The sequence below is a fragment of the Coregonus lavaretus genome (genome assembly GCF_964263955.1).
Source record: "Coregonus lavaretus genome assembly, chromosome: 24".
Lineage (NCBI taxonomy): Eukaryota > Metazoa > Chordata > Actinopteri > Salmoniformes > Salmonidae > Coregonus > Coregonus lavaretus.
Genome location: NC_140011.1, coordinates 18,718,351 through 18,746,131, shown reverse-complemented (window position 1 = coordinate 18,746,131; position 27,781 = coordinate 18,718,351). Strand labels below are relative to the sequence as shown.

General features: G+C 45.0%; 1 protein-coding gene across 1 annotated transcript; it reads left to right on the top strand.

Annotated features, from left to right (window-relative positions):
* Positions 1-413: 413 nt before the first annotated feature.
* Positions 414-27,222, top strand: LOC311099479 (cytospin-A-like). The gene is made up of 15 exons (XM_084140172.1): positions 414-574; positions 5,121-5,319; positions 5,446-5,608; positions 5,726-7,425; positions 7,582-7,789; positions 8,069-8,142; positions 8,403-8,572; positions 8,669-8,954; positions 14,235-14,313; positions 20,452-20,544; positions 20,739-20,871; positions 21,582-21,684; positions 23,849-23,965; positions 24,196-24,255; positions 26,584-27,222. The coding sequence occupies exons 2-15, from the start codon at positions 5,158-5,160 to the stop codon at positions 26,671-26,673; spliced, it is 3,438 nt and encodes a 1,145-aa protein (XP_083996298.1). The 5' UTR covers positions 414-574; positions 5,121-5,157; the 3' UTR covers positions 26,674-27,222.
* The last annotated feature ends 559 nt before the right edge of the window (positions 27,223-27,781 follow it).

The window sequence follows — 27,781 nt, the reverse complement described above, 5'->3', positions numbered from 1 at the left end:
AACTGGAATCCATCTCCCCAGATCAGTCAATAAATGCTTCTGGTATTGACTTATATGCTGCCCCTGTCTTCATGTTGTTGCTGGACATATCTTTTTTAAAATGTGTGTAGGTCACCTAAATCATCAGAAAAATTGCCCCTCCTGAGAATTTTTTCAGGAGCCGCCACTGCATCTCACAATTCGAAGCCGTAATCGTTTACTATGGTGCTCTAGGGACCCATGAAGAGTAGCTGCTGCTTCTGCAAAAGCTAACGGGGATCCAAATAAACAAACCGTTTACGGTTTAAGAACCAAACGGAAGCAAACAGAGCTAACGGAAAGAAACTGGGCGGGACCTACCTACATTTGTCCAATAGAAACTCTCGTTTGCGTTTTCCGTCTGGATTAAACGGTTTCTGTTTGGGAACGGAATCGGCGTAATGATTGTGCTGTGTCGGCGTCCTGTCAAAGAGAAGAGAAAAATCCAGGGATGGGACGCCGGGGATGGAGTGCATGAAATGACCAATATCTGGACATTGTAACTTCAAACCGATTATATCCGAGTATCTCTATGGTGTGAACGAACGAATTCCAGGTAAAATGGGTTAGACGTTTTTGTTCTCTTATGTTGCTTGCTTGTTGTAGCTAGGTTACTAGCTAGCTAGTTAACTTCATCGAGCCAGCAGTGTCTCTGATAATTAGCTACAATATAACAGTATCGAAACAATACACCACACTTGTCTAGCTAGCTAATTAACTAGCTAACCAAATAGAGCAAAGACAAAGGTAATGTGTTTTCTATATTTGATTTCGTTAGCTAGCTAACGTTAACTTGCTAGCTCCTCTACAAGGAGGAGGGAAAAGTATCATACTTTCCAGTTGGGACAGTTAACAAATTCCTGTGTTTATAGCTATAACGTCGTTGGCTCTGGCAGCTCCAGTAGTTCGGATGGCTTAACGTTATAATGACAACGAGGTTGTTTTCTTTATTCAGTTGCATTTTCTGACACAACTTCATCTCAGTTTGACCCAATTGTGTGTCTTATATTCAGCTCCATTACCTCCTCACTATGTGAAGAAAATGTATCTCATGAGTCATTTAGTCATACACATTTAACTGCCATCACCTGTATCTCGGCCTTGAGTGCACTGCCAGTGACTTGTGTGTTGTGATCCATTACGCCATCCAACCACCCTACTTTCGTTTTTGCCTTAAGTAACTTGTAAAACCACTTTTGAGAAAATGGCCCAGCACACCTACTGGAGAGCTCTTCTTTGTCTACACCCATTCAGCATCGTTCACACCCTCTTAAGCCTTTGTCCCACCCATCTCTTTAATGACACACATGTGAGGCAATGTGTTAAACAGAGTGAGTATTTTAGTAAACAACCAAAGATTTCAAGACTAAAAGTGGGAAAGTAGTAGCCTACAATAAGGAAAAACTCCAAGTAAAAATACACTTTATCTAGTCCTTGGCCTATATCCTAATCTGACTTTGGTGAAGGTCATGTTGTTCTTCACATTACCATCTCTAGTAAACACACTATATCAAATACAATGTAGGGCGGCGCACAATTGGCCCAGCGTCGTCCAGGGTAGGGGAGGGAATGGCCGGCAGGGGATGTAGCTCAGTTGGTAGAGCATGGCGTTTGCAACGCCAGGGTTGTGGGTTCGATAAAATAATGTATGTGCTAACTGTAAGTCGCTCTGGATAAGAGCGTCTGCTAAATGACTAAAATGTAAATGTAAATGTTAGTTTATTTGTCACATGCACAGGATACAGAAGGTGTAAATGGTACAGTGAAATGCTTACTTGCATAGTAGTAATATCAAAAACAGAAATTGTCCAGATAAAAAATATTTTATAATTATAAGATCACACTCACCCGACACACATGTCTAAATTGATGGGTCACGTGAAAGAAATGCTCTAACATTTACATTTTAGTCATTTAGCAGACGCTCTTATCCAGAGCGACTTACAGTTAGTGAATACATATTTTTGTTTTATACTGGCCCCCCATGGGAATCGAACCCACAACCCTGGCGTTGCAAACGCCATGCTCTATCAACTGAGCTACATCCCTGCCGGCCATTCCCTCCCCTACCCTGGACGACGCTGGGCCAATTGTGCGCCGCCCATGAGTCTCCCGGTCGCGGCCGGCTGCGACAGAGCCTGGATTCGAACCAGGATCTCTAGTGGCACAGTTAGTACTGCGATGCAGTGCCTTAGACCACTGCGCCACTCAGGAGTTTAGACCACTAACCACCCCCCCAGCCACATCTAGCTAAGTGGATGGGTCACTATTGTCTAGACATGTACACATGAAATTCAATAGATGGCCGTAATCACTCCCAGACACACCTGGCTAACTTGATGGGTCATGTAATCATCTGGCGAAGTGGAGTCTTTTGTTTAGACATGTAGCTAGCTAGATAATGAACCGGCATAATCCCAACCCATACTACTATCAATACAAACATTGTCATAGCTTTAGTATGAATCTGCAGGTAGCTAAAGAGCTAACCAACTAGGTTAATTGTTAGCTAGCTAACGTTAGGCTGTAACTAGCAATGCAAATTAATTTCTGATTAGAATAATGTTACTACACAGATCATACACGTAACGTTAGCTAATGAGCCAGCAAGCTAAAGTTAGCTAGCTAGCTAACAGTACGCTTTAACTTGCAATGAAAATGACTTTCTGACCAATTTAGAAACTTATAATATCTGAAAATGTAGCTAGACTCTTACCAGTATACATGGATGAACGCTTCACGGCAGACTGGAACCATTTAACTCAGTTTTGTTTGTAGCTACATCTTGTTTGGCCGGCATTGTGTCAAGTCACTCCAGTTCACACTGGATCAAGGACCTCTCTGTACTTTGCTCCGTTCATCTTTCCCACGATCCTGACTAGTCTCCCAGTCCCTGCCGCTTTAAAACATCCCCACCGCATGATGCTGCCACCATCATGCTTCACCGTAGGGATGGTGCCAGGTTTCCTCCAGATGTGATGCTTGGCATTCAGGCCAAAGAGTTCAATCTTGGTTTCATCAGACCAGAGAATCTTGTTTCTCATGGTCTGAGAGTCCTTTAGGTGCCTTTTGGCAAACTCCAAGCAGGCTGTCATATGCCTTTCACTGAGGAGTGGCTTCCGTCTGGCCACTCTACCATAAAGGCCTGGTTGATGGAGTGCTACAGAGATGGTTGTCCTTCTGGAAGGTTCTCCCATCTCCACAGAGGAACTCTGGAGCTCTGTCAGAGTGTATTATGAAAAATGTATTTAATCCATTTTAGAATAAGGCTATAACGTAACAAAATGTGGAAAAAGTCAAGGGGTCTGAATACATTCCGAATGCACTGTACATCTGGTATCTGACTGACTGCCCTACCCTTTGAAATTCCTGAGTTGGCTATACGTGGTTCGTTGTGTGTGACTCTCTTAATGTGAAATGAGGTAGTATATCATATACTGACACACCGCTGAGTTCAGAATTGGTGGAAACCTCTAGCTGCTAATGAATACTGAGGGATATTACCATGTCGTCCCGTCCCCCTCTCCTCTTGAAGTCCAGAATTACAGCTATGTTATGATTTCCTAGTCTGTTATTGTCCGATCCATCTTCAGGGAAAACATTTCTACCCTGACCCCCTGGTACTAATATCATAAAGCTCACCATGGCCAGCCTATGATGTTTATTTACTGTATTTTAGGCTAGGCCTATGTATTTGTTATTAATTTTGTTTACAAAAATTAGGCAAAATTCTTCTGGTAGTGGTTCTAAATAATTGATCATAATACTTCACTCTATGGAAGGAGCCTGAAGGATCTAGATTAGGTTCTTCACCACCACTGTCACTCATTCTGTGTCTGACTGGTTTCAAGTAAGCCTTTCTAGAAACTGTCTGACTCAGGGTGGTGTTGATGTCTACTAGCCTCTTGTTGTTTGAACATGATGCACTACAAGGATATTCCCTGTTACTGGATGCCCCAACCCAGTCAATGATCCATGTTGGTGGGCTGCTGTCTGTCAGGTCTCCAGACGTCTTTGTTTTGTCTGCAGTTCAAAGACAAGGAAAGGGGGCTGGGGAGAGGAATTGTTATGGGTACTGTGGGTATACCTGTCTTTTGTAAAAATGTTCAAAGCTAATCTTGCGTGCTATTGCAGGGTAGGGTGGAGTAGTGGTCATAATGGTCAAGCTTTATCTTGTTGTATAAATAGACTGACCTGTGAATGGGGGACTTAGACTTCTTCAGGCAGGCAATATGTGATTAATTCTAGGTGATGACGAGTAGCCTGTTCAATTTGAATAATCAGTCTTCAAGAAGAAGAGGGTCACCATCTCAGACATAGGCCAACATGTAGTAGAATACTTCCAAATGCCAGCTACTGTAATGAAAGTGAAATTATATGACTAAAGTGAGTGTTTTTTCTCATTGTCTGGGCACCATTATAGGCCTGCACACAAAGGCTCCTCATGCCTTTTAAGGCAAGCCCAGACAGTTACTGCTGCTGCAGTTCAACCGCCTCATGATGATGTGATAAGAGAAGCAGCTAGCTACACGCCTGAGACCTCCAATCATACGCTTTGTGTGCTTTCAAACCTGCATCCAATGACCATTCTCGGCATGTGATCTGTGTTTGTGTCTGAGAAGGAGGTAGTGCTGGCTGGCGTTTGAACATAAATAGACCGCAGCACGGGAGAATTGTAGTCATTTAGTCTACTCCAGATTAGACAGCAACTCCTCAGCTAATAGCTAGCCTATAGATCACAGATCATGTGTTCTCCCAAGAAAACTACTACCACAGGCATCAGGTAACTAACTGGATTTTCAAAAGGAAATCTAGGCTAATTGATTATTCTTGCAATAGATTTACAACTAATGATTTACAAACTAGTATTTAGAGGGGCTTCATCCTATAACACTTGTAGTTTTGGGCTAAGCGTTTGTCAGTCTTGTTCTTTAGTATTTATATTAGTTGTAAGAGGTTGTTGACTGAGGTTAATTATGGTACAATAATATTACATTGTTTTTCTTACTAAGAAACAAGAAACCCTCTGATACGTGCATGTGTTACCTCATCATTCTGTTATTAACTCATTCTGCATGCTTGTGTATTTTTGTTCCACATAGATTGCGCTGTAAATGTCTGAGAAACCGAGAGCCCAGTATGAGGAAGGCGACCAGGCCAGTGGCAGGCGTATCCAAAGCCTCAGTAGCAGGCACCAAGGCCCAGACCGGTGAGAGAGTCAAGCCTGAGGGCGCCACCACCACCATGGGCACAGCCGGCAAGAATACAGCCAAGACCTCTGCCACCGCACCACTATCTAAGGTACAAATGCATAAGGCACAAGCAAAAGTGAGCACTGGCTTCATACTGCGATGACAACCATGGAAGCCCTTTATCTTTCTAGGTCCAATAGCTGGTATGATACCTGTCATGTTTCTCTTTGGCCAGGCGAAGAGCAGTGATGACCTGCCATCAGCAACAACAGTAGACAGTGGAGCCTCTGCTGGGAGCAGCACTATTCCGAAGGCAAAGAAGACTATCTCTGTCCACTCTTCAAACTCCTCCACTACAGGTACCAGCAACCCAGAGGGCAAGACAAAGACCAGCTCAGGTACATCATCAACTCATAGCGCTACTTACAGACTATACTCTGTTTGTGATTAGCTCTGACCCATATAAAAATGCTAACTTCTTGACCTTCAATAATGGACTGTATTGTACTCCTCAGGCAAGCGTGGGACCTCCTCCGTGGTGAAGGAGCTTGGTTCATCCCGGGAGGGACTGCGGGAACGCTCCAGAACTTGCACCACCAGCAGGAAGCTCTCTGGACCCTCCGACGCCTTGGCACCGCCCAAGAGAGTCCGCTGCCGGACTGTGACTGAGTCAGAGTCCCGTATGAGCAAGTCCAAGTCGAACGGGCAGCTCAGCAACAAGACGGTCCTGGAGTGCAGGGTGAAGGACCTGCTGGGCCTGGCCAAGAGCAAAGACGTGGAGATCCTCCACCTGCGCACAGAGCTCCGGGGCATCCGTGTCCAGCTTGGTCTGCCCGAGGAGGAGGAGGATGGGGAGAGCAGAGCCAGAGAGGAGGGCGAGGGAGAGGAGACTGCTGAGGCTAAGCCTCCACAGGAACAGGAGAAGGAAGCCCCTACTCCACTCATCTCTGCAGATGTGGAATCCACCCTGCTCTTGCTACAGGACCAGAACCAGGGGATCCGCGGAGAGCTGACCATGCTGAAGAGTGAGAACCGCATGCTGAAGGACAGGCTCAACGCCCTGGGTTTCTCCCTGGAGCAGAGGCTGGACAGCCCCCTAAAGACCCTGCGAGGCACCTGCCTTAGCTCAGAGCTTCCCCCAGCCCGCGGTGGCAGTGATGGAGATGGAGGGTGCCCACAGGCCTCTTTAGTACAGGGGGTCTCCCCACACAGCTCTGCCCGCGGCTCCACTGAAGACCTTCTGGACCCCCAGCGAGCCATCTCCCCTGAGGTGGCCGAAAGTGAATGCAGCGAAGCCTACCAGCCAATCACCTCCAGCGATGATGCCCTGGACGCCCCCTCTGGTTCTGCCTCTGCCTGCGGCTCCTCCTCCGAGTCAGAGGGCGGGCCACCGAGTCACGGCGAGCGCTCCCGTAGAGGCAGCAGCGGCACCACCAGCGGGGTGTCAGTGGCCTGTCTAACGGAGCGCATTCACCAGATGGAGGAGAACCAGCACTGCACCTCTGAGGAGCTCCAGGCCACACTACAGGAGCTGGCCGACCTGCAGCAGATCACACAGGAACTAAGCACAGAGAATGAGCGACTGGGTGAGGAGCGGGCAATCCTGGTAGACTCCCTGTGCCAGCAGGGCGACCGGCTGGAACTTTACGGCCGGCAGATGGACTACTTCCGGGGCCTGCTGGACGAGCACCGCGTGGCTTACGCCCCGGCTGACGAGGAGGGTTCTAAGAGCGGCCGCTACCTGGAGCTGGAGCGCCGGTACGTGGACCTGACGCAGGGCGCCCACTTTGAGAGGGAGCAGCTGCTGGGGGTGCAGCAGCACCTGAGCGGAGCGCTGAAAATGGCCGAGCAGGACAACGCAGAGGCCCAGGGACTCATCTCAGCGCTGAAGGAGCGGGTGCACATGGCGGAGCGGCAGGCTGATATGGAGCGCAGGGAAAGAGCGATGGCGGCTGCAGAGCTGGAGGCCCTGAGGGAGGCGGCTGGGGGGGAGCAGGCGGAGCTGACTCGATGCAGGGTCCAGCTGGAGCAGGAGAGGCAGAGGGTGGCTGAGCTCTACTCCATCCACAACACCGGGGACAAGACAGACATCCGCCACCTGCTGGAGAGCGAGAGGAGGGACAAGGAGAGGGCAGAGGCCAAGTCTTCTCAGCTGCAGGAGGACCTGGACCACACCCGCAAAGAGGCCGCCAGGCTACAGGACGACATCCGCAAGGTCACACATTCTCGTAGTTAAAATGCTTTCCATTCAGATTCTCCATCAGTCCTGGATATTTTCTAAGTGTTAGTATTTCTCCCAATTCATGTCTTTGTTATGTATATGACACGTGTGCTCGCGCTTACACCTATGTATCTCCCATTCTCCCGTCAGCTGGAGGAAGACTTCCGTGCATTCCGTGGCGAGGTGCAGAAGCAGCTAGCTGAGCAGAAGCGGGCCCTGGCCCAGCAGTGTTCTGAGCTGGAGGAAAGGGACACAGAGGTCTCGGACATGAAGGAGACCGTCTTTGAGCTGGAGGACGAGGTGGAGCAACACCGAGCCCTCAAACTCCACGACAACCTCATGATCACAGACCTGGAGAGTGAGTGGTGGATGGACACTAGGATGCATCCCAAATGGAACCCTACCCTATTCCCTATGTAGTGCACTACTTTTGACAAAGGCAACAGGGTTCTGGTAAAAATTAGTGCACTATTAGGGAATAGGGTGCCATTTGGGACATGGTATCTCTCAGGAAAAGGGACTAGCGGGAAACCTGATGTGTGACCACAAGGTGGCGATGTGGGACCATTATAACACAGCCAAGTAAGCCAGTTTATCCCATCTCCATTCATTTAATCATTCATAATTTTCCTTTCAGACTCCGTCAAAAAACTACAAGACCAAAAACATGACATGGAGCGTGAGATCAAGATTCTGCATCGAAAGCTACGGGTAATTTGGGGAAGCAGGAGGAATACTGTCCTGTGCCTCATCCATATCTCAGTTAAATGTTGCTCTTGTATGGAACATAACATGAAGATATTTAACACAGTTGTAATAAAAATGGGTCTACAGGCCCTTAGTGTTAGCCCGTGGGTGCATCCCAAATGGCAACCTATTCCCTATATAGTGCACTTCTTTTGACCAGGGCCCATAGGGACTCATATTATTATGATGTGTGTTCATATCTGTGTTCACACCTCTGCTTGCAGGAGGAGTCTATGGAGTGGCGTCAGTTCCAGGCCGACCTGCAGACGGCGGTTGTCATCGCCAACGACATAAAGTCCGAGGCTCAGGAGGAGATCGGGGACCTGCGGCGCCGCCTACTGGACACACAGGAGAAGAACGAGAAGATGAGCAAAGAGCTGGAGGAGCTCAAGAAGTATGTGGTCTTAGTGTGCGTGCATGTGTGTTGTTGTGTGTGTGTCCCAATCTCCCTGTGTCAAAGATATTGACCATCTGTTATCTGTCTCTATAGGCAGGATGAGGAGAGGGGCAGGGTGTATAACTACATGAATGCGGTTGAGAGGGACCTAGCTGCCCTGAGGCAGGGCATGGGTCTCAACCGACTCTCCTCTACCTCCTCTGAGCCCTCTCCCACCGTTAAGACCCTCATCAAAAACTTTGACAATGCCTCCACTGCAGGCACTGTCCCAACCTCCCCCACAGCAGCCGTGCCAGCAGTTACCACGATGGTTGCCCGTACACCCCTCAGCCCCAGTCCTCTGAAAACCCCACCCGCTGCTGCTATCTCTCCCATACAGGTAAAGAAAAACACCCAATGGTGACCAGGCCACCAGGCAGCACAAGTCCCCTCTGAAAAGGAGGAAGCTGTAGGTCTCTAACCCCATCCTGATTGGTTCATTAGATGTCAGCCCCTCTATCATTTATTTAATGTGGTTCCCCTGCCTCAGCCCTGTCTTTGTAGAACTACTGAGAATTCCAGACCCCTGCAAGACCTGATAGGACTTCCCGCAGGTTTCTACCCAAACAGTCAGGATGTCATTTTCAAGTTAACTTGGGATTTATGCTCTGAAAAGGTTACACGTTACCTTTATGTAACAAAACAGGATGTTTGCGTGTCAAGTCGGGTTGGATGGAGAATGAGGAAGGGTGATTCTTGAACATTAACATTTTAACTTATAATGGGTTGAGTTTAATGTCTTGGCCAACCTTTGGTTAGAACAGGCCCAGAGGCATTTTAACCATCACAAGACCAGTGAATTAAGGCAGGCTTTCAAAGCTACTACTGCTGCATGTTGTTTGAGTTCAGCTCCTGTGTTGGTTGCCAGTGCCTGCTATGTTAACCTTGCTCATGGCTTGGACAGATGTTTTCCCTGAGTGTCCAGTCCAGTCTAAGTCTGACCTTATGGGGAATAGAGCATGTGAAAGCTCTCCATTTCATTGGCACTATAGATCTGTCTCCACAGAAATAGAGTCATGTGTCTTGAATTAGGCATACTCCTTTACAGGGTAAGTTTAAGTGCAATTGATTGATTTCTTGTAGGCTACATTAGGCTACATGTTCACAATTATAAACCTGCTTCTAAAAATAAGCCTTAAAGTAAAATACCTTTGGTTGGTCTTCATATTGCCACCACCAAAGTGTAAATCACCATACACAATTGGTTCACACAGGGAGCCTATTCACTCAATTACTCTGTCTCTGAGTCCAGTGAAATGTAACATCATTCATTTGGATCAGTGAGTTCTGTCTGTTTGGCGCACAGCCCATATTTTCAATGAATTAGAAGGTCGCCGCCTGCATTATTTTGGTTCAAGCTATAGGAAAATCACTTCCATGAAACAAAGCTCTGTATGGCAGAAGGTGGTCATGAAACATTCATTTACTCTGCAGAGTTTATTTTGAGAGCGGTCAATATAGCAGGCGCCTGGGAGATGCCCGTCCCTCACTCTAAGGGGCCTCACTTATTATTTTACCCCCAGGCAGGGTCAGGGCCTGAGTGGTCTGATATATTGTCTCTATCTAGGTTGGTGTAGAATAAATAAGTGCTTTACAACATTAGGATACTTTTAGAATAAACAATGATGGTACAAAACATTAGGAACACATAGGGCTGTTATGGTGACCGTATTACCGCCACATCGGCAGTCAAGATTTATGACTGCAGTCAAATTCCACGTGACCATTGAGTCATGGTGACTAGGCTTCTCCAAAACTGCGCTCTGATGCCGCTGATGGTCATTAGTAGCTGACCAAACTTGCTAACGGCCATCTCTAATGGCCTGGGACTCAGTGCTTTATTGTCCCTCTAAATCACTCTGACATCAATGCAAATGCAATCGAAAATCAAATCAAACATTTAATGAGAGCCCTGAAATTAAGAGTTTGAGCAGAATAGGATCACCTGTTGCACAGCGAGAGCCAGCTCCGCATAGCTGGTTGATGCATGGAATTTAATAAGTGTTCCTATAAGCCTATGTTGCGCATCATTTCTATAGGCTATGCAATTGATGGCATGAAAATGAACCACGGGAAAAGTGTCCTCCATTCGCTATTCAAGTGCATACTGATTGTTTATTTTTACCCTGCCCCTGTTCCGACTGGTGTATGATAATGGCCCATTCTAAATAAAAACTAATTTCACACTTACACTACATGGCCAAAAGTATGTGGACACCCCTTCAAATTAGTGGATTAACAGGTGTATAAAATCGAGCATACAGCCATGCAATCTCAATAGACAAACATTGGCAGTAGAATGGCCTGTACTGAAGAGCTCAGTGACTTTCAACGTGGCACCGTCATAGTATGCAACCTTTCCAACAAGTCAATTCGGCAAATTTCTGCCCTGCTACAGCTTCCCCGGTCAACTGTAAGTGCTGTTATTGTGAAGTGGAAACGTCAAGGAGCAACAACGGCTTAGCCGCGAAGTGGTAGGCCACACAAGCTCACAGAACGGGACCTAGGCCCCTTAGTTCCAGTGAAGGGAAATATTAACGCTACAGCATACAATGACATTCTAGATGATTCTGTGCTTCCAACAGTTTGTGGAAGGCCCTTTCCTGTTTCAGCATGACAATGGCCCCGTGCACAAAGCGAGGTCCATACAGAAATGGCTTGTCGAGATCGGTGTGGAAGAACTTGACTGGCCTGCATAGAGCCCTGACCTCAACCCCATCAAACACCTTTGGGATGAATTGGAACGCAGACTGCGAGCCAGGCCTAATCGCCCAACATCAGTGCCCGACCTCACTAATGCTCTTGTGGTTGAATGGAAGCAAGTCCCCACAGCAATGTTCCAACATCTAGTGGAAAGCCTTCCCATAAGAGTGGAGGCTGTTATAGCAGCAAAGGGGGGACCAACTCCATATTAATGCCCATGATTTTGGAATGAGATGTTCGACGAGCAGGTGTCAACATACCTTTGGCCATGTAGTGTATTATTTAGTATATGTAAGAACAAGATGAAGTTGAGAATAGTCTGATGGGTGAGAATATTATCACTTGTGAATGATGCCTGGAGTGTAGGAGGACCTGTTTCTTTTGTTAACCATTCAACACAGAATACCCGCATATGCGCACTCCCTCTGAAATCGTTTGGGGAAAAATATCCATTCTATTTTATTCAGCTATGTTCAATTGTATTATTACTATAAAATAATGCCGCAGGAATTATAAGCGAATTTACCTGCTAAATTAACTAGTGTAGCCCACAGCCATATGGCAAAGCCAGATCAGGACCTAACATAAGGACGACTCATAATATGCTATTCTGTTCTTCTGAAATAGGCTACATTTTCTTCACATTATAATGTTTCTTTAGACCTGCTTAAAATAAATAATGGATTTATTGTGATTGTGTAGGCTATATTATGCTGAACAAACATATAAGCGCAACAATTTCAACGATTTTACTGAGTTACAGTTCATATAAGGAAATCAGTAAATTGAAATAAATTCATTAGGCCCTAATCTATGGATTTCACATGACACTTGGGAGCCAGGCCCACCAACTGGGGAGCCAGGCCCAGCCAACATAATTAGTTTTTCCCCTCAAAAGGGCTTTGTTACAGACAGAAATACTCCTAAGCTGTCCAGATGGCTGGTCTCAGACGATCCCACAGGTGAAGAAGCCGGATGTGGCGTTCCTGGGCTGGCGTGGTTACACGTGGTCTGCTGTTGTGAGGCCGGTTGGACGTACTGCCAAATTCTCTAAAACGACATTGTAGAGAAAGTAACATGGTAGAGAAAGTAACATTCAAGTCTTTGGCAACCGCTCTGGTGGACATTCCTGCTGTCAGCATGCCAATTGCACACTCCCTAAAAACTTGCGACATCTGTGGCATTGTTGTGTGACACAACTGCACATTTTAGACTGGCCTTTTGTTGTCCCCTGCACAAGGTGCCCCTGTGTAATGATTATGCTGTTTAATCAGCTTCTTGATATGCTACACCTGTCAGGTGGAGAGATGATCTTGGCAAAGGAGAAATGTTCACTAACAGGGATGTAAACATTTGAGAGAAATAAGCTTTTTGTGCGAATGGGAAAATTCTTGGATCTTTTTATTTCAGCTCATGGAACATGGGACCAACATTTTTATTTTTGTTCAGTATAAATTGATTTATTATATATATATTTTTTATGTAGATGTTCCAAAGGTCCACAGCAGTGGATTGTAGGCTATGCGTGGAAGCCGGAGATGCTAAACATGTTTATGTTAATTAACAGTCAATTACCGGCAGTTATTTGCATGACAATCACCGGCTGAGAAAATGTCATGACCCCCACAACCCTAGGAACACCTGCTCTTTCCATGACGTAGACTGACCAGGTGAATCCAGTTGAAAGCTAAGATCCCTTATTGATGTCACTTGTTAAATCCACTTCAGTCAGTGTAGATGAAGGGGAGGAGACAGGTTAAAGAAGGATTTTTAAGCCTTGAGACAAGTGAGACATGGATTGTGTATGTGTGCCATTCAGATGATGAATGGGCAATACAAAATATTTAAGCGCCTTTGAACGGGGTATGGTAGTAGGTGACCGGCGCACCAGCTTGAGTGTGTTAAGAACTGCAACGCTGCTGGGTTTTACACGCTCAACAGTTTCCTGTGTGTATCAAGAATGATCCACCACCCAAAAGACATCCAGCCAACTTGACACCACTGTGGGACCATGGGCCAGCATCTTTGTGGAATGCTTTCGTCACCTTGTAGAGTCCATGCCTTGACGAATTGAGGCTGTTCTGAGGGCAAAAGGGGGTACAACTCAATATTAGGAAGATGTTCCTAATGTTTTGTACACTCAGTATATATTACGGATATATCCAAACTTTTGTGGAATTCTTAGTAATCATAGGAAATATCAAAATAGACTAATGCCCCTCAGAATTTCAAAAGACGATGGATAGAGGACTATTTTTTGCAAATTTTGACGGTGAGGAAATCTAACCAATTTTCAGTGCTGCCCTCCGGACCTCATTGAAGACCAAATGCGGCCCCTGGGGCAACATGAGTTTAACGGCCCTGAAATAGAGGGAAACAGGCTCAAGTCACCCTGGAAGTGGAAGAACTCTGTGACCCATAACACGTCCTCTTCCACTACACCATGAGTTATCCTAGCCTGGTCCCACCTGCAGAGCCTTTGTCTTGCCAACTCCATCGCTGTCATTGCGAAGCCAACAATGTTTGGCGTGACGAGGAGTACAAACAAAATAGCTGGCACTCAGGCTAGAGTTATCGCTCTGTGGCTCAAACTTAGCATCAACATCATTACATAATGATGGTACACTTCACCTTAATTAACGCACTCAAGTTTACTGATCAATTCATTTATACATGTTTTCTTTTTACTTATTATGGTGTGATTTTCATATAAGCCCATGGGCTTCCAACCACACCTGCACACTGTTTAAAAAATATATATTTGTTTTTTATCTATGTTATTTATCACTTGTTTTCTTTGGTGCAACTAAACTGAACTGTTAGTAAGTTCATTACTTTGACCTAGTTCATTAATGAAGAATATTACTGTAAATGCTAGTGTGTGTGTCTGATTCTCCTCTGTTGTGCTGTGTTTCAGAGGCACACTGCGTCGATCCCCAAACCCCTGTCCTCCATGGTGGATAAAAGGTCCAGCTACACAGATATCAATATGCCAGGTGGGTACAATAGTCTTCATTCGTATCATGCCTATTCTGTTGGACAACCATTACATTACATTACAACATTACATTACATTAGTGCTGACCCCAATTAGTCGACTGGTCGATTGTTTGGTCAATAGGCTGTTGGTCGAGCAAGATTTTTTTTAGTCGAGCAGTAGCAAATATGTATACAGGACCAGTCAAAACTTTGGACATACCTACAAATAGGGCTATCTTCTGTATACCACCCCTACCTTGTCGCAACACAACTGATTGGCTCAAACGTATTAAGAAGGAAAGAAATTCCACAAATTAACTTTTAAGAAGGCACACCAGTTAATTGAAAATCATTCCAGGTGACTACCTCATAAAGCTGGTTGAGAGAATGCCAAGCGTGTGCCAAGCTGTCATCAAGGCAAAGGGTGGCTACTTTGAAGAATCTCGAATATATAATATATTTGATTTGTTTAACACTTTTTTTGGTTACTACATGATTTCATATGTGTTATTTCATAGTTTTGATGTCTTCACTATTATTCTACAATGTAGAAAATAGTAAAAATAAAGAAAAACCCTGGAATGAGTAGGTGTGTCCAAACGTTTGACTGGTACTGTATATATAAAGCTCTGGAAAAAATTAAGAGACCACTGCAAAATTATCAGTTTCTCTGGTTTTATTATTTATAGGTATGTGTTTGGGTAAAAGTAACTTTTTTTATGCTATAAACTACTGACAACATTTCTCCCAAATTCCAAATAAAAATATTGTCATTTAGAGCATTTATTTGCAGAAAATGACAACTGGTCAAACTAACAAAAAAATATGCAGTGTTGTCAGACCTCGAATAATGCAAAGAAAATACGTTCATGTTAATTTTTAAACAACACAATACTAATGTTTTAACTTAGGAAGAGTTCAGAAATCAATAACCCTGATTTTGAATCACAGCTTTCATGCGTCTTGGCATGCTCTCCACCAGTCTTTCACATTGATGTTGGGTGACTTTATGCCACTCCTGACGCAAAAATTCAAGCAGCTCGGCTTTGTTTGATGGCTTGTGACCATCCATCTTCCTCCTGATCACATTCCAGAAGTTTTCAATGGGGTTCAGGTCTGGAGATTGGGCTGGCCATGACAGGGTCTTGATCTGGTGGTCCTCCATCCACACCTTGATTGACCTGGCTGTGTGGCATGGCGTATTGTCCTGCTGGAAAAACCAATCCTCAGAGTTGGGGAACAATGTCAGAGCAAAAGGAAGCACGTTTTCTTCCAGGACAACCTTGTACGTGGCTTGATTCATGCGTCCTTCACAAAGACAAATCTGCCCAATTCCAGCCTTGCTGAAGCACCCCCAGATCATCACCGATCCTCCACCAAATTTCACAGTGGGTGCGAGACACTGTGGCTTGTAGGCCTCTCCAGGTCTCCGTCTAACCATTAGACGACCAGGTGTTTGGCAAAGCTGAAAATTGGACTCATCAGAGAAGATGACCATACTCCAGTCCTCTACGGTCCAATCCTTATGGTCTTTTGCAAACCTCAGCCTGGCTCTTCTTTGCTTCTCATTGATGAAGTGCTTTTTTCTAGCTTTGCACGACTTCAGCCCTGCCCCTAGGAGCCTGTTTCGAACCGTCCTCGCCGTGCACTTCACCCCAGCTGCCGTTTGCCATTCTTTTTGTAGGTCACTTGATGTCATCCTACGGTTGTTGAGTGACATTCGAATGAGTTGGCGGTCATCCTAGTCAGTAGAGAGTAGTTTTCACCCTCTGCCGGTCTGTAGCTTTGTTGTCCCCAATGTCTGCTGCTTGACCTTGTTCTTATGAACTGCTGTCTTTGACATTTTTTAAGGACGGAAGCAACCTGACGCTCACTGTATCCTTCTGCCAGTAAAGCCAGAATTAAACCCTTCTTTTCCTCACTCAAAACTTTCCTTTTCAACTCTTTTGGCATGGTCCATAGTTATTTTTCAATTAATATTACTTTTGAGGTACTATTAGCACTGTTTTTGCCATCCAACTGGTCCTATTGCAAGAGGATAGTGATGACCACAGCAGTGGTTTTTATACTTTTCCTCGTTAAATAAGATTTGGTTCAGGTGATCACCTAATCAGTACCTAATTCAGTAGAATGAGGTGTGCCTGTGTTGGAATTCAACAGACACTGGAATGGAATGGCTGTCATACATGTAGAGATGCTGATTTAAGAAAAATGTCCAGTGGTCTCTTAATTTTCTCCAGAGCTGTATATATTTTTTTATGGCACACGAGACACCTGTCTTATTCACACCCATCTCAGTGAACTAATCCATTGCGGATGCCGAGACTAATCCATTGCAGAGGCCGCTGGGATGGCAGAGTCCAAGAAGGGTGTGGCTAAGATTCACAATGCATGTGTCTCTCCCGCCAATTTGTGCACATTCATTGTTTTATAACTTCATTTTGTAAGTTGTTTGCGTTGGATTGTTAGTGTCTATCAATTCCCCATTACATACATCACCAGTAGTACATTTACCGTTAGTTCCTATCATTTCTAATCTACAATGTTTGTTTGGTTACGGTAATTTATGTTAATGCATTCAATATTTTATTATTCCAGTCTTTTACCGTTCTCATTGTCGGAGTGGACAGGTTGTTTGCAGAGCACACAACCTATGCTACACTTCTGAGAAACAAGTTTTGGTTTATTTCATTCCATTTACAAGTTTTGTCAATTTAGTAATTGTCTTTTGTTTGGAGTGCTCCTGTCAATGTTGAGTAAGGACGCACACCTGATTACGCATAGAAGTAGGTCTATAGGCTACCTGGCCTGCGCGCAAATGTAGGAATATAAATGAGACCATTTGGGGATCTGATAGTATTTCTGATAGGCTTAACGTACCACCACTAATAAGCTGTTGAGTTTCTCAAAGTAATGTTTTCTTCACCTCAAACAGCAAGGAAACTAAGTCTGTTTTTACCTCCATTGAGAATGACAATAGTTCCTCAATGTATTTGAAAAATCTTTCCAGTGCTCTCCCTTTCGATAACCACTCAGCGTAAAAGGGAAAAATGTCATGCTCTGATCCAGTGGAAACGTCATAAAATAGGCCTACCTGATTACTACTTATCCCTTGCGCAAATAGCCTACAGCTGTGTCTGTCCCAAGCTCACTGGTGCGGGAAACTGAGGGCCCAGAATATTTTATACAATGTTGCAAATTTGCTAGAGTCTGCTTCAGGGCCTGACCCAAGTTAATAGTTGATACAATGTTTCAAGTTCATTGCAGATTGACCATGCGTAGCTAATGTGATTTATAGGATATTTATTTTCATCAGGATATTTTCTACCTGTGGCTGCAATGTTTTTATTTGTTGGCTTTATGTAGGCTATTTTTACATAGTTGCCAATGGCAATAGAAGTTACCTTTTTAGGTTTGTATAATTTTAATATAGATTTGGATAGAATTATGATTAACCACATGACAATGATTTTGAGATATGAAGACGTTATTATAAATTAAATGAAACTGTTCCACGAAAATGTTCATATGAAAACCATAACTGGCACGCATATTGGAAGATAATTGTGCCCACAAATGGTAAGATAAACTGTGCCCATAAAGCTCAACACTAAGCTAAGGACTCTGGGACTAAACACCTCCCTCTGCAACTGGATCCTGGACTTCCTGACGAGCTGCCCCCAGGTGGTAGGGTAGGCAACAACACATCTGCCACACTGATCCTCAACACGGGGGCCCCTCAGGGGTGCATGCTTAGTCCCCTCCTGTACTCCCTGTTCACCCATGATTGTGTGGTCAAGCACGACTCCAACACCAACATTAAGTTTGCCGACGAAACAGCGGTGGTAGGCCTGATCACCGACAACGATGAGACAGCCTATAGGGAGGAAGTCAGAGACCTGGCAGTGTGGTGCCAGGACAACAACCTCTCCCTCAACGTGAGCAAGACTAAGGAGATGATCGTGGACTACAGGAGGAGGGTCGAACACGCCCCCATTCACATTGACGGGGCTGTAGTGGGGCGGGTCGAGTGTTTCAGGTTCCTTGGTGTCCACATCACCAACAAATTATCATGGTCCAAACACACCAAGAAAGTCGTGAAGAGGGCACAACAACACCTTTTCCCCCTCAGGAGACTGAAAAGATTTGGCATGGGTCCCCAGATCCTCAAAAGGTTCTACAGTTGCACCATTGAGAGCATCCTGACCGGTTGCATCACCGCCTGGTATGGCAACTGCTCGGCATCCGACCGTAAAGCGCAACAGAGGGTAGTGCGTACAGCCCAGTACATCACTGGGGCCAAGCTTCCTGCCATCCAGGACCTATATACTAGGCGGTGTCAAAGGAAGGCCCAAAAAATGGTCATAGACTGTTCTCTCTGCTACCGCACGTCAAGCGGTACCGGAGCGCCAAGTCTAGGTCCAAAAGGCTTCTTAACAGCTTCTACCCCCAAGCCATAAGACTGCTGAACAATTAATCAAATGGCCACCCGGACTATTTACATTGTTACACTGCTTTTACTTGCTGTTTATTATCTGTGCATAGTCACTTTACCCCTACCTACATGAACACATTTATTTTATTTTATTTTACATTTATTTAACTAGGCAAGTCAGTTAAGAACAAATTCTTATTTACAATGACTGCCTACACCGGCCAAACCCGGACAATGCTGGGCCAATTGTGCGCCGCCCTATGGGACTCCCAATCACGGCCGGTTGTGATACAGCCTGGAATCGAACCATGGGGTCTGTAGTGACGCCTCAAGCACTGAGATGCAGTGCCTTAGACCGCTGCGCCACTCGGCTAACCTGTATCCCCGCACATTGACTCGGTACCAGTACCCCCTGTAAATAGCCTCGTTATTGTAATTTCTTTGTTACTTTTTTTATTACATTTTTTACTTTAGTTTATTTAGTAAATATTTTCTTAACTCTGTTTCTTGAACTGCGTTGTTGGTTAAGTGCTTTTTAAGTAAGCATTTCACAGTAAGGTCTACACCTGTTGTATTCGGCGCATATGACAAATACAATTGTATTTGATTGATTTGAATTGACATTCCACATGAGAAAGGTTGCCGACTCCTCCTGTAGCCTACTGCTGGCAACTTCAGGAGAGTAACGGCAGAACCTGCGAAAGCCAGCAGGGGCGTTCTTTTTCTTTTCTTCTGGTTATCTTGATCTCTGGCTCTCTTGAGTCATTTGTGTTTTATTTCATCAAACAGTGCGCTTAAATCATCAGACAAGCTCAATGCATATAGTTGATTTAATTTAAACACATATATGGAAAAATACATGTTTTCATATTTCGACCAATCCATTGGTCAAAAGAACAGATGACTTTCGGTCAACTAAAATTTTGTTTTTGTCGGGGACAGCCCTACATTACATTTTAGTCATTTAGTAGACTCTCTTATCCACTTAGTCAGTGCATTCAACTAGTTTAGTAGGTTTCCTCACTGCACCATGACGTCACAGATGAAGAACACCACAAGACAAGACTGACATCTAGGAGGTCCATGTATAGCTTGGACAGTGGTGGTTGTAATAGTAGGGCAGTGTGTAGCAGACAGGTGGGGGATTGGATAACTCAGACCCACCAGGACTGTGAGATTGACCTCTATCTTGAGTGTCAGGTGTAATAATGGAAGAAGCCCCCATCACCCCCAGACCCTTAACACTCTTTCATTTTGAAATGAGATTCATATAGCAGGCAGCCCTCAGTGGGGAAGCCACAGGCCCAAACAACAGGGCTTCGTGAAAATGGCATCCTATTCCCTGTATAGTGCACCACTTTAATGACCAGAGCCCTATAGTCCCTGGTCAAAAGCAGTGCATTTAATAGGGAATAGGGTGCCATTTGGGATGCGGACCAGGAGTAATAGGAGTGTGCCACGGTGGATTTAGCACCCCGTTCACACGCTAATTTAGAGCCACCGCTGCTAGCTCAGCTCAAACTCAGTTTTTCCACTAAGCTTGGCACAAAAGCAGCCCACTGCTTTTGTATTTAGGAAAAAGTCTGCTTGCATTAACAGGTATTAATTAAAGTTTTTATTTGGGCTCTGAAGTTAGCTTATTTTACTGGTAGGGATCTTAGTTCCCCTATGGGTTCATTTAGAGTAATAGGGACTGATGTGTGTTCTCCATCCCCAACAGCAGATCACCTGCTCCGGGCCTCCCCTGGGACCCGCAACCCCTCTGCCCTTCAGAGGGTCCCCAACATGGACTCCTCCTCCAAGTCCCTCTCAGGTGTGTGTTTACGCAACCATATTTACCTGTGTCAGAGGCTGTAACATAAATCCGTGACTGTGTGCTCTAAATGACTTGATTGCGGCTTGATAGTTAAAGTAATGTGATTGTGGTACTGATAACTCTGTGGTAAGTTACTACTAAAATAGTGACCTGTGTTCCTGTAAGTGACCTGTGTCCTGTTGTGTCCCCAGTGTCTCGCAGGAGCAATGAGGAGCTGAAGAGAGACATGTCTTCCTTAGAGAACACTGCCTCCCTCATCACCTCCTCCCCCTCCACCTCCTCCCCCACCGCCTCAGTCACCCCTTCCACAAGGGGATGCCTACGGTATGGACACCCTCTCTCTCTCTCTCCATGTGCATGCGTGTTTCAGTATCTGTGGGTGTCAGTATCTGTGGGTGTCAGTATCTGTGGGTGTCAGTATCTGTGGGTGTCAGTATCTGTGGGTGTCAGTATCTGTGGGTGTCAGTATGTGTGTGTGTCAGTATCTGTGTGTGTCAGTATCTGTGTGTGTCAGTATCTGTGTGTGTCAGTATCTGTGTGTGTCAGTATCTGTGTGTGTCAGTATCTGTGTGCGTCAGTATCTGTGTGCGTCAGTATCTGTGTGCGTGTCTCCTTTCACTATCTCCCTCTCGTTCCTGAGCTCCCTCTCTATCCCCCTCTCTCTGAATTATTCAATCTCATGGAATGATTCTATTGTTCACCATCTTGACATGCTAGTCAATGAATGCAGGGGGCTGGGAGAGTATAGTTACATAGGATGAAAGGACAAATATAACACAATGTATTTTTTGGGGTTTCAATGTCACCCTGACATGTTGTAGATTTTCATCTTCTGAAAGGTACACTGAGGCCGTTTCCTGGACACGGATCAAGCCCAGTGCTGGACTAAAAAGCAAGCTCAATGGAGAAACCCCATAGAAAATGCTTTTTAGTCCAAGATTAGGCTTAATCTGTGTCCGGAAAACCCCCCTTTGTGTAGGATCATTCTTTCTCTTCGTGTGCTCTTTCATTTCTTTACTTCTGTGTGTCCATAGGGAGGAGAGAAAAGACCCTCTGACTGCATTGGCCAGGGAGTATGGGGGATCCAAAAGGAACGCCCTGCTCAAGTGGTGCCAGAAGAAGACTGAAGGATACCAGGTACTAACCAACAGGGTGGGAAATGGGTGGAGAGTACAGGCTGGCATAAGACACAAACACGTGCATGCACACCCCAACTTGCGCAACGTACTTACTCCATCCCATTGGACAATGCTTTGGTTTCTCTCAACAGGTTTAGATGCAGGAAAGAATATCAGATCATTACCGTTACTCTGTTTTGATCAATAGGGCCATTGCCTTATGCGCTCTATCCAATAGCTGCGAACACAGACGGTAAACGCTGTGTTTCCTTCCTGTTCATTTCCAATCAGAGTCCCTTCCTTCTCCTTCCAGGCTTTTAAGATGTTTACCCACCAGGAACCATTAAGGACTGCCCTGTGTAGTTACCATGGTAGCAGTTATGCTTTACCCTCTCCAGGAAGTGTGCCAGACTTCACTGACATCCCGGCCCTTCCTCTTCCCTCTCCCTTTCGCTGAATCTCTCCACGGCATGGGCTAGGTAGCACAAATGGGCATTTTGTGCTACAGCAGAGACTATAAACCTTTTTTTCTTTCTAAGGAGTTGCCCACGAGTTCTTAGCTGTTCAGTCTGGGAAATAGAACGACAAGGCCTTTGCTATAATGCTAAATAGCCTCTCTAGTTTGTATTTTCTATTGGTCCCCTGACTCCCTTCTGAATTGTAAATGTTCTCTCCACTAACAGTCTTCTCTCTTTTTCTCTTTTATATATACTGTATATAGGCCTATGTGGCATTGTTTTCATGAGGCCCATAGTTAATGTGTTCATTACAAGTGCTCTGTTGCTGCTAGGAGTACTTTTTGCCAGTTGACTCACTCACTCACTGCCATGCTCACTGCAAACACACTGCTACCAGCCAAGCCTTTCCTAACGTAGGTCAGCCCTCTTTTTCCACAGATTATACATGAATGCTTTCTGCTGGGATCCTCCTGTCGCTTTAACTCTACTTTCCATAGTTGATTCATATACTTCTCCGGTAAAGCAAACAGGTGCATAGAGAATACATACCTTAAATGTGGCTAATTTTTATGTTCCTTGTTGCAAAGTTTGTTAGCATTTTAACAGTCATTTCTTTCTCAATAGTTTGGGTGGGAAAGGTTCTGAGGAAAAGATGAGTTGGCAAAGTTACACAACCAGTGTGGCTCACCATAGTTAGTGACTAGAGTGCCTTTGCCCGCAGCATGTGTAGTCCTGGTTAACACCAATGAGACGGGTGCTGTGATCCTGGAGAGCCAGTGAATTGGGGTCCCACAGAGAGCAGTGACGCTTCTTGGCGGAGCAATCAGGCACCCCCTTCCTCTCCCTTTCTCTTTCATGCTCCACACTGCAGTGTCCCTTGTGTTATGGCACCCTGGTGTCTGGACCATTTTCTTCTCCCCATATCCCTTGACACTCACCATCTCTGATAATTGACACAGGTTCCCTGTGACCCTTAGGAGAGAGTTGAGGGCTGCCTCGCTGTAGACAGGGTCTGCGTCCCAAATGGCACCCTATTCCCTATATAGTGCACTACTTTTGACCAGGGCTCATTGGGCACGCAGAAGGGGGTGGCGGAAGGTTGAAGTCAAACTCGGATGGGATGGGATGAGGTTCAGGGTTCTCCCCAGGATAAATAAATAAAAAAGTGGTGCTGCTGAGTATGGCGGGGAGGGTGGAGTGCTCCCCGCCATACTCAGAGATTTGTGAATTTTTAAACAACTGTAACTGCCAATTCCTGCAATCAAGAGCAAAAATTGGCCTCCTATGATAACAAATAAAGTAAAAAATAAAAGCTGCAGTGTCCCTCCTAACATTTTTTTGGGGACGTGGGAAATGTCCCCACGAGGGAGAGTTTTCCTTGTTTTACTATCCGTGTGGGGACTTTGGGGGATTTTAGGTCCCCACAAGGATAGAAGAACCCCCCCCCCCCACACACACACACACACACACACACACACACACACACACACACACGGATAAAGAAGTGGAGCTAGTAGTGGAGACTCTTTGACCCTCTCTCGCTTGAGTGCAAGGCAGTGTGAAGAAACACTAGTGTGCTAAAACATGTTCCTTCTTCCACTTCCCTTGAAAGACCACAGTTCATCTACGGTTGTTGCTGGTGGTTGGGGATGACATGGTGAAACATAAGGATAGCCTAGGGCTGGTGTTTTAGAGATCACTTACTGTTATGCTCCTTCTCTCCAGAACATTGACATCACCAACTTCAGCAGCAGCTGGAACGACGGGCTGGCCTTCTGTGCTGTTCTCCACACCTACCTGCCAGCCCACATCCCCTACCTGGAGCTCTCCAGCCAGGACAAGGTGAGATAGAGGCTCTCACTGTCAACTAAGACTGTTATGGTGGAGTTCCCTGGACACAGATTAATCCTAATCGTGGATTTAAAAGCATTTTCAATGGAGATTCTCCATTTAGTTTGCTTTTTAGTCAATAGCTAGGCTTAATCTGTGTCCAGGAGTGTTTTGAAATGTGTGTCATGTACACACTTTGTTGTTAGTTCATCAAAATGTTTATTTTCTCCTTTTTCTTTCAGAAGCAGAATTTCACACTGGCTTTCCAGGCCGCTGAAAGTGTTGGGATCAAGTCCACATTGGTAGGTGTCTGAGCTAAAACGAACCCAAGACGGCTCCACCATTTGCACGAAAGGATATTTGACTACCACTAAAAGCGTAGAATGAAATGAGTGAGATACTTTATATGGCTTTATTTGGGGGGGGGGGGGGGGGGGGTGAGAGACACAGTCCATATACCTTCCTCCCCTTTGTAATGCTTGACTGTGCAACAGAAAGACGGGGCTGATGTATAGTTCCACCTACAGCAGCAATGCACACCAACGTCAGTCACATAGTTTGGCCAGCTGTAGCCTGTGAGACCTGGCCTTAAAAGAAGTGTTCATGTCAATGGCAAGCAGCTCCAGCTTATTTAGGAGCAGTGTCATACCAAGGCCAGTTGACTTCAGCTTAACAAGACAAACTGGGTTTCGTCTGTGGGTGATCCACTGTTTTCCCCAATACACACTCCAGAGAGCCTTCAGAGTGGGAGGAGATTTACTATTAAAACAAAAGAGACACGCTCTCTGTGTTCTTGCCTCTCGTCAATTATACAGTGCCTTGCAAAAATATTTATCCCCCTTGGCGTTTTTCCTATTTTGTTGCATTACAACCTGTAATTTAAATGGTTTTTATTTGGATTTCATGTAATGGACATACACAAAATAGTCCAAATTGGTGAAGTGAAATGAAAAAAATAACTTGTTTCAAGAAATTCTAACAAATAAATAACGGAAGAATGGTGTGTGCATATGTATTCACCCCCTTTGCTATGAAGCCCCTAAATAAGATCTGGTGCAACCAATTACCTTCAGAAGCCACATAATTAGTTAAATAAAGTCCACCTGTGTGCAATCTAAGTGTCACATGATCTCAGTATATATACACCTGTTCTGAAAGGCCCCAGAGTTTGCAACACCACTAAGCAAGGGGCACCACCGAGCAAGCGGCACCATGAAGACCAAGGAGCTCTCCAAACAGGTCAGGGACAAAGTTATAGAGAAGTACACATCAGGGTTGGGTTATAAAAAAATATCAGAAACTTTGAACATCCCACGGAGCACCATTAAATCCATTATTTAAAAAATGGAAAGAATATGGCACCACAACAAACCTGCTGAGAGGGCCGCCCACCACAACTCATGGACCAGGCAAGGAGGGCATTAATCAGAGAGGCAACAAAGAGACCAAAGATAACCCTGAAGGAGCTGCAAAGCTCCACAGCAGAGATTGGAGTATCTGTCCATAGGACCACTTTAAGGCGTACACTCCAAAGAGCTGGGCTTTACGGAAGAGTGGCCAGAAAAAGCCATTGCTTAAAGAAAAAAAGAAGAAAACATGTTTGGTGTTCACCAAAAGGCATGTGGGAGACTCCCCAAACATATGGAAGAAGGTACTCTGGTCAGATGAGACTAAAATTGAGCTTTTTGGCCATCAAGGAAAACGCTATGTCTGGCGCAAACCCAACACCTCTCATCACCCCGAGAACACCATACCCACAGTGAAGCATGGTGGTGGCAGCATCATGCTGTGGGGATGCTTTTCATCAGCAGGGACTGGGAAACTGGTGAGAATTGAAGGAATGATGGATGGCGCTAAATACAGGGAAATTCTTGAGGGAAACCTGTTTCAGTCTTCCAGAGATTTGAGACTGGGACGGAGGTTCACCTTCCAGCAGGACAATGACCCTAAGCATACTGCTAAAGCAACACTTGAGTGGTTTAAGGGGAAACATTTAAATGTCTTGGAATGTCCCAGACCTCAATCCAATTGAGAATCTGTGGTATGACTTAAAGATTGCTGTACACCAGCGGAACCCATCCAACTTGAAAGAGCTGGAGCAGTTTTGCCTTGAAGAATGGGCAAAAATCCCAGTGGCTAGATGTGCCAAGCTTATAGACATACCCCAAGAGACTTGCAGCTGTAATTGCTGCAAAAGGTGGCTCTACAAAGTATTGACTTTGAATAGTTCTGTTTTTCTGTCTTATTTCTTGTTTGTTTCACAATAAAACATATTTTGTATCTTCAAAGTGGTAGGCATGTTGTGTAAATCAAATGATACAAACCCCCCAAAAATCCATTTTAATTCCCGGTTGTAAGGCAACAAAATAGGAAAAATGCCAAGGGGGGTAAATACTTTCACAAGCCACTGTATGACCATTTAGATATTAAGTAGAGGCAGCAACACCTCTCAACCTTTCTCTGGTGGAAAGTATTGTGATTTCTTACTCTTAGGCCAAACGATGGGTGCTTGCTTATTCCTCACCATCTCTTACTCAGAGAATATTCTGCACATACAATTTGCAGCGAAATAAATGATGCAGTGCGTTACGCATTTGTATTGCAACCCATATTATCTCTCTCTCTCTCAGGACATTGGAGAGATGGTGTACACTGAGAGGCCTGACTGGCAGAGTGTGATGACCTACGTCACGGCCATCTACAAGTACTTTGAAACGTGACCCATCATCAAGCCTGAACACCTCGCTGCCCCACATACTCCAGACCACATTTCCAGCCAGGGCTGTCATCACAACACTGGACAATCTTAGAGCATTATCAGCTGATGCTACCTGCAAAGACTTCTGGGACCCTGAGTTTTGCATTAAGCTCTATTGCTTAACTCCATCCAATATGTTCTATGTTTACACTGCAATGTTCTACAAACTCTTGGCTTGGGATGCTCATGTGGCTTCTCAGCTAGTCTGAATCCCTTGAAGACTATGCTATAGATAGACCAAGGCCCTGGGTATTGGACAATGTGTTGACCAGGCCCCCCATCTGTCGTTCAACTTTTCTTGTATCAGTGACTTCCTGTATACTCAATTCTATTGACCTCTTGACCCCAGCCCTATGTGAACTGCGCTGTCTGCAGTAGCCTATAATAACACCATGATCACCGCCAACACTACACTGCAAGTTAGGTAGTTTATGTTTAAATCATTTGAGTATGTTTTTGGAATACTGCAGAAAACAGGACTGTGTTTTAAAAATGCCTTTGGCTTTGCCCATTTTGTCTGTTTGCTCAATGACTTAATGGTAAGTGTGCCTTACCTGACAGAGGGTCCAGTTTAACTGCCACTGTAGGTGTTTTGTGCTGTTTTAGCCCAATGCTTTGCTGTGATATATATTCCAAAGAGATCATGTACAAGTTTGGCAGATGAAGATATCTTGAACTTCACAATAATCATCTTGTTATTTTTCTCAGTCTAGCAGTCTGTTGTGTCCAAACTCTGCGAGAGTGATGGTTGGCCATCATAGCCAGTCTCTGGGTGTATAGTGAGGTCAGTTGCCCTGTAGCACACCCATCCATAAATAGGCTGAACAACACAGGGAGCTGACCTGATAAGCTAACAGTTTTGGCATTACGGTAAAGGCACCGCTTACTGTTCCACAAATCCTTACTGGTTTCAAAGCACAAGGGGAGGGGAGGCTCTTTACTCTAATGGAATGTGTTTAAACCTTCATCAATGCCATAGAAACCACTTTGAAGGTTTCAAAGGGTGATTCCTCACGACAGAAGATAGCCCTATATACCAAGTCTATATTATGGCAAGAACAGCTCAAATA

Bases quoted from the DNA above. Each gene is read 5' to 3' on its own strand.
- LOC311099479 (XM_084140172.1), top strand. From the start codon at position 5,158: ATGAGGAAGGCGACCAGGCCAGTGGCAGGCGTATCCAAAGCCTCAGTA. The intron at 7,426-7,581 runs GTCACACATTCT...TTCTCCCGTCAG, and splicing joins TACAGGACGACATCCGCAAG to CTGGAGGAAGACTTCCGTGC. The intron at 20,545-20,738 runs GTGTGTGTTTAC...TTGTGTCCCCAG, and splicing joins CTCCTCCAAGTCCCTCTCAG to TGTCTCGCAGGAGCAATGAG.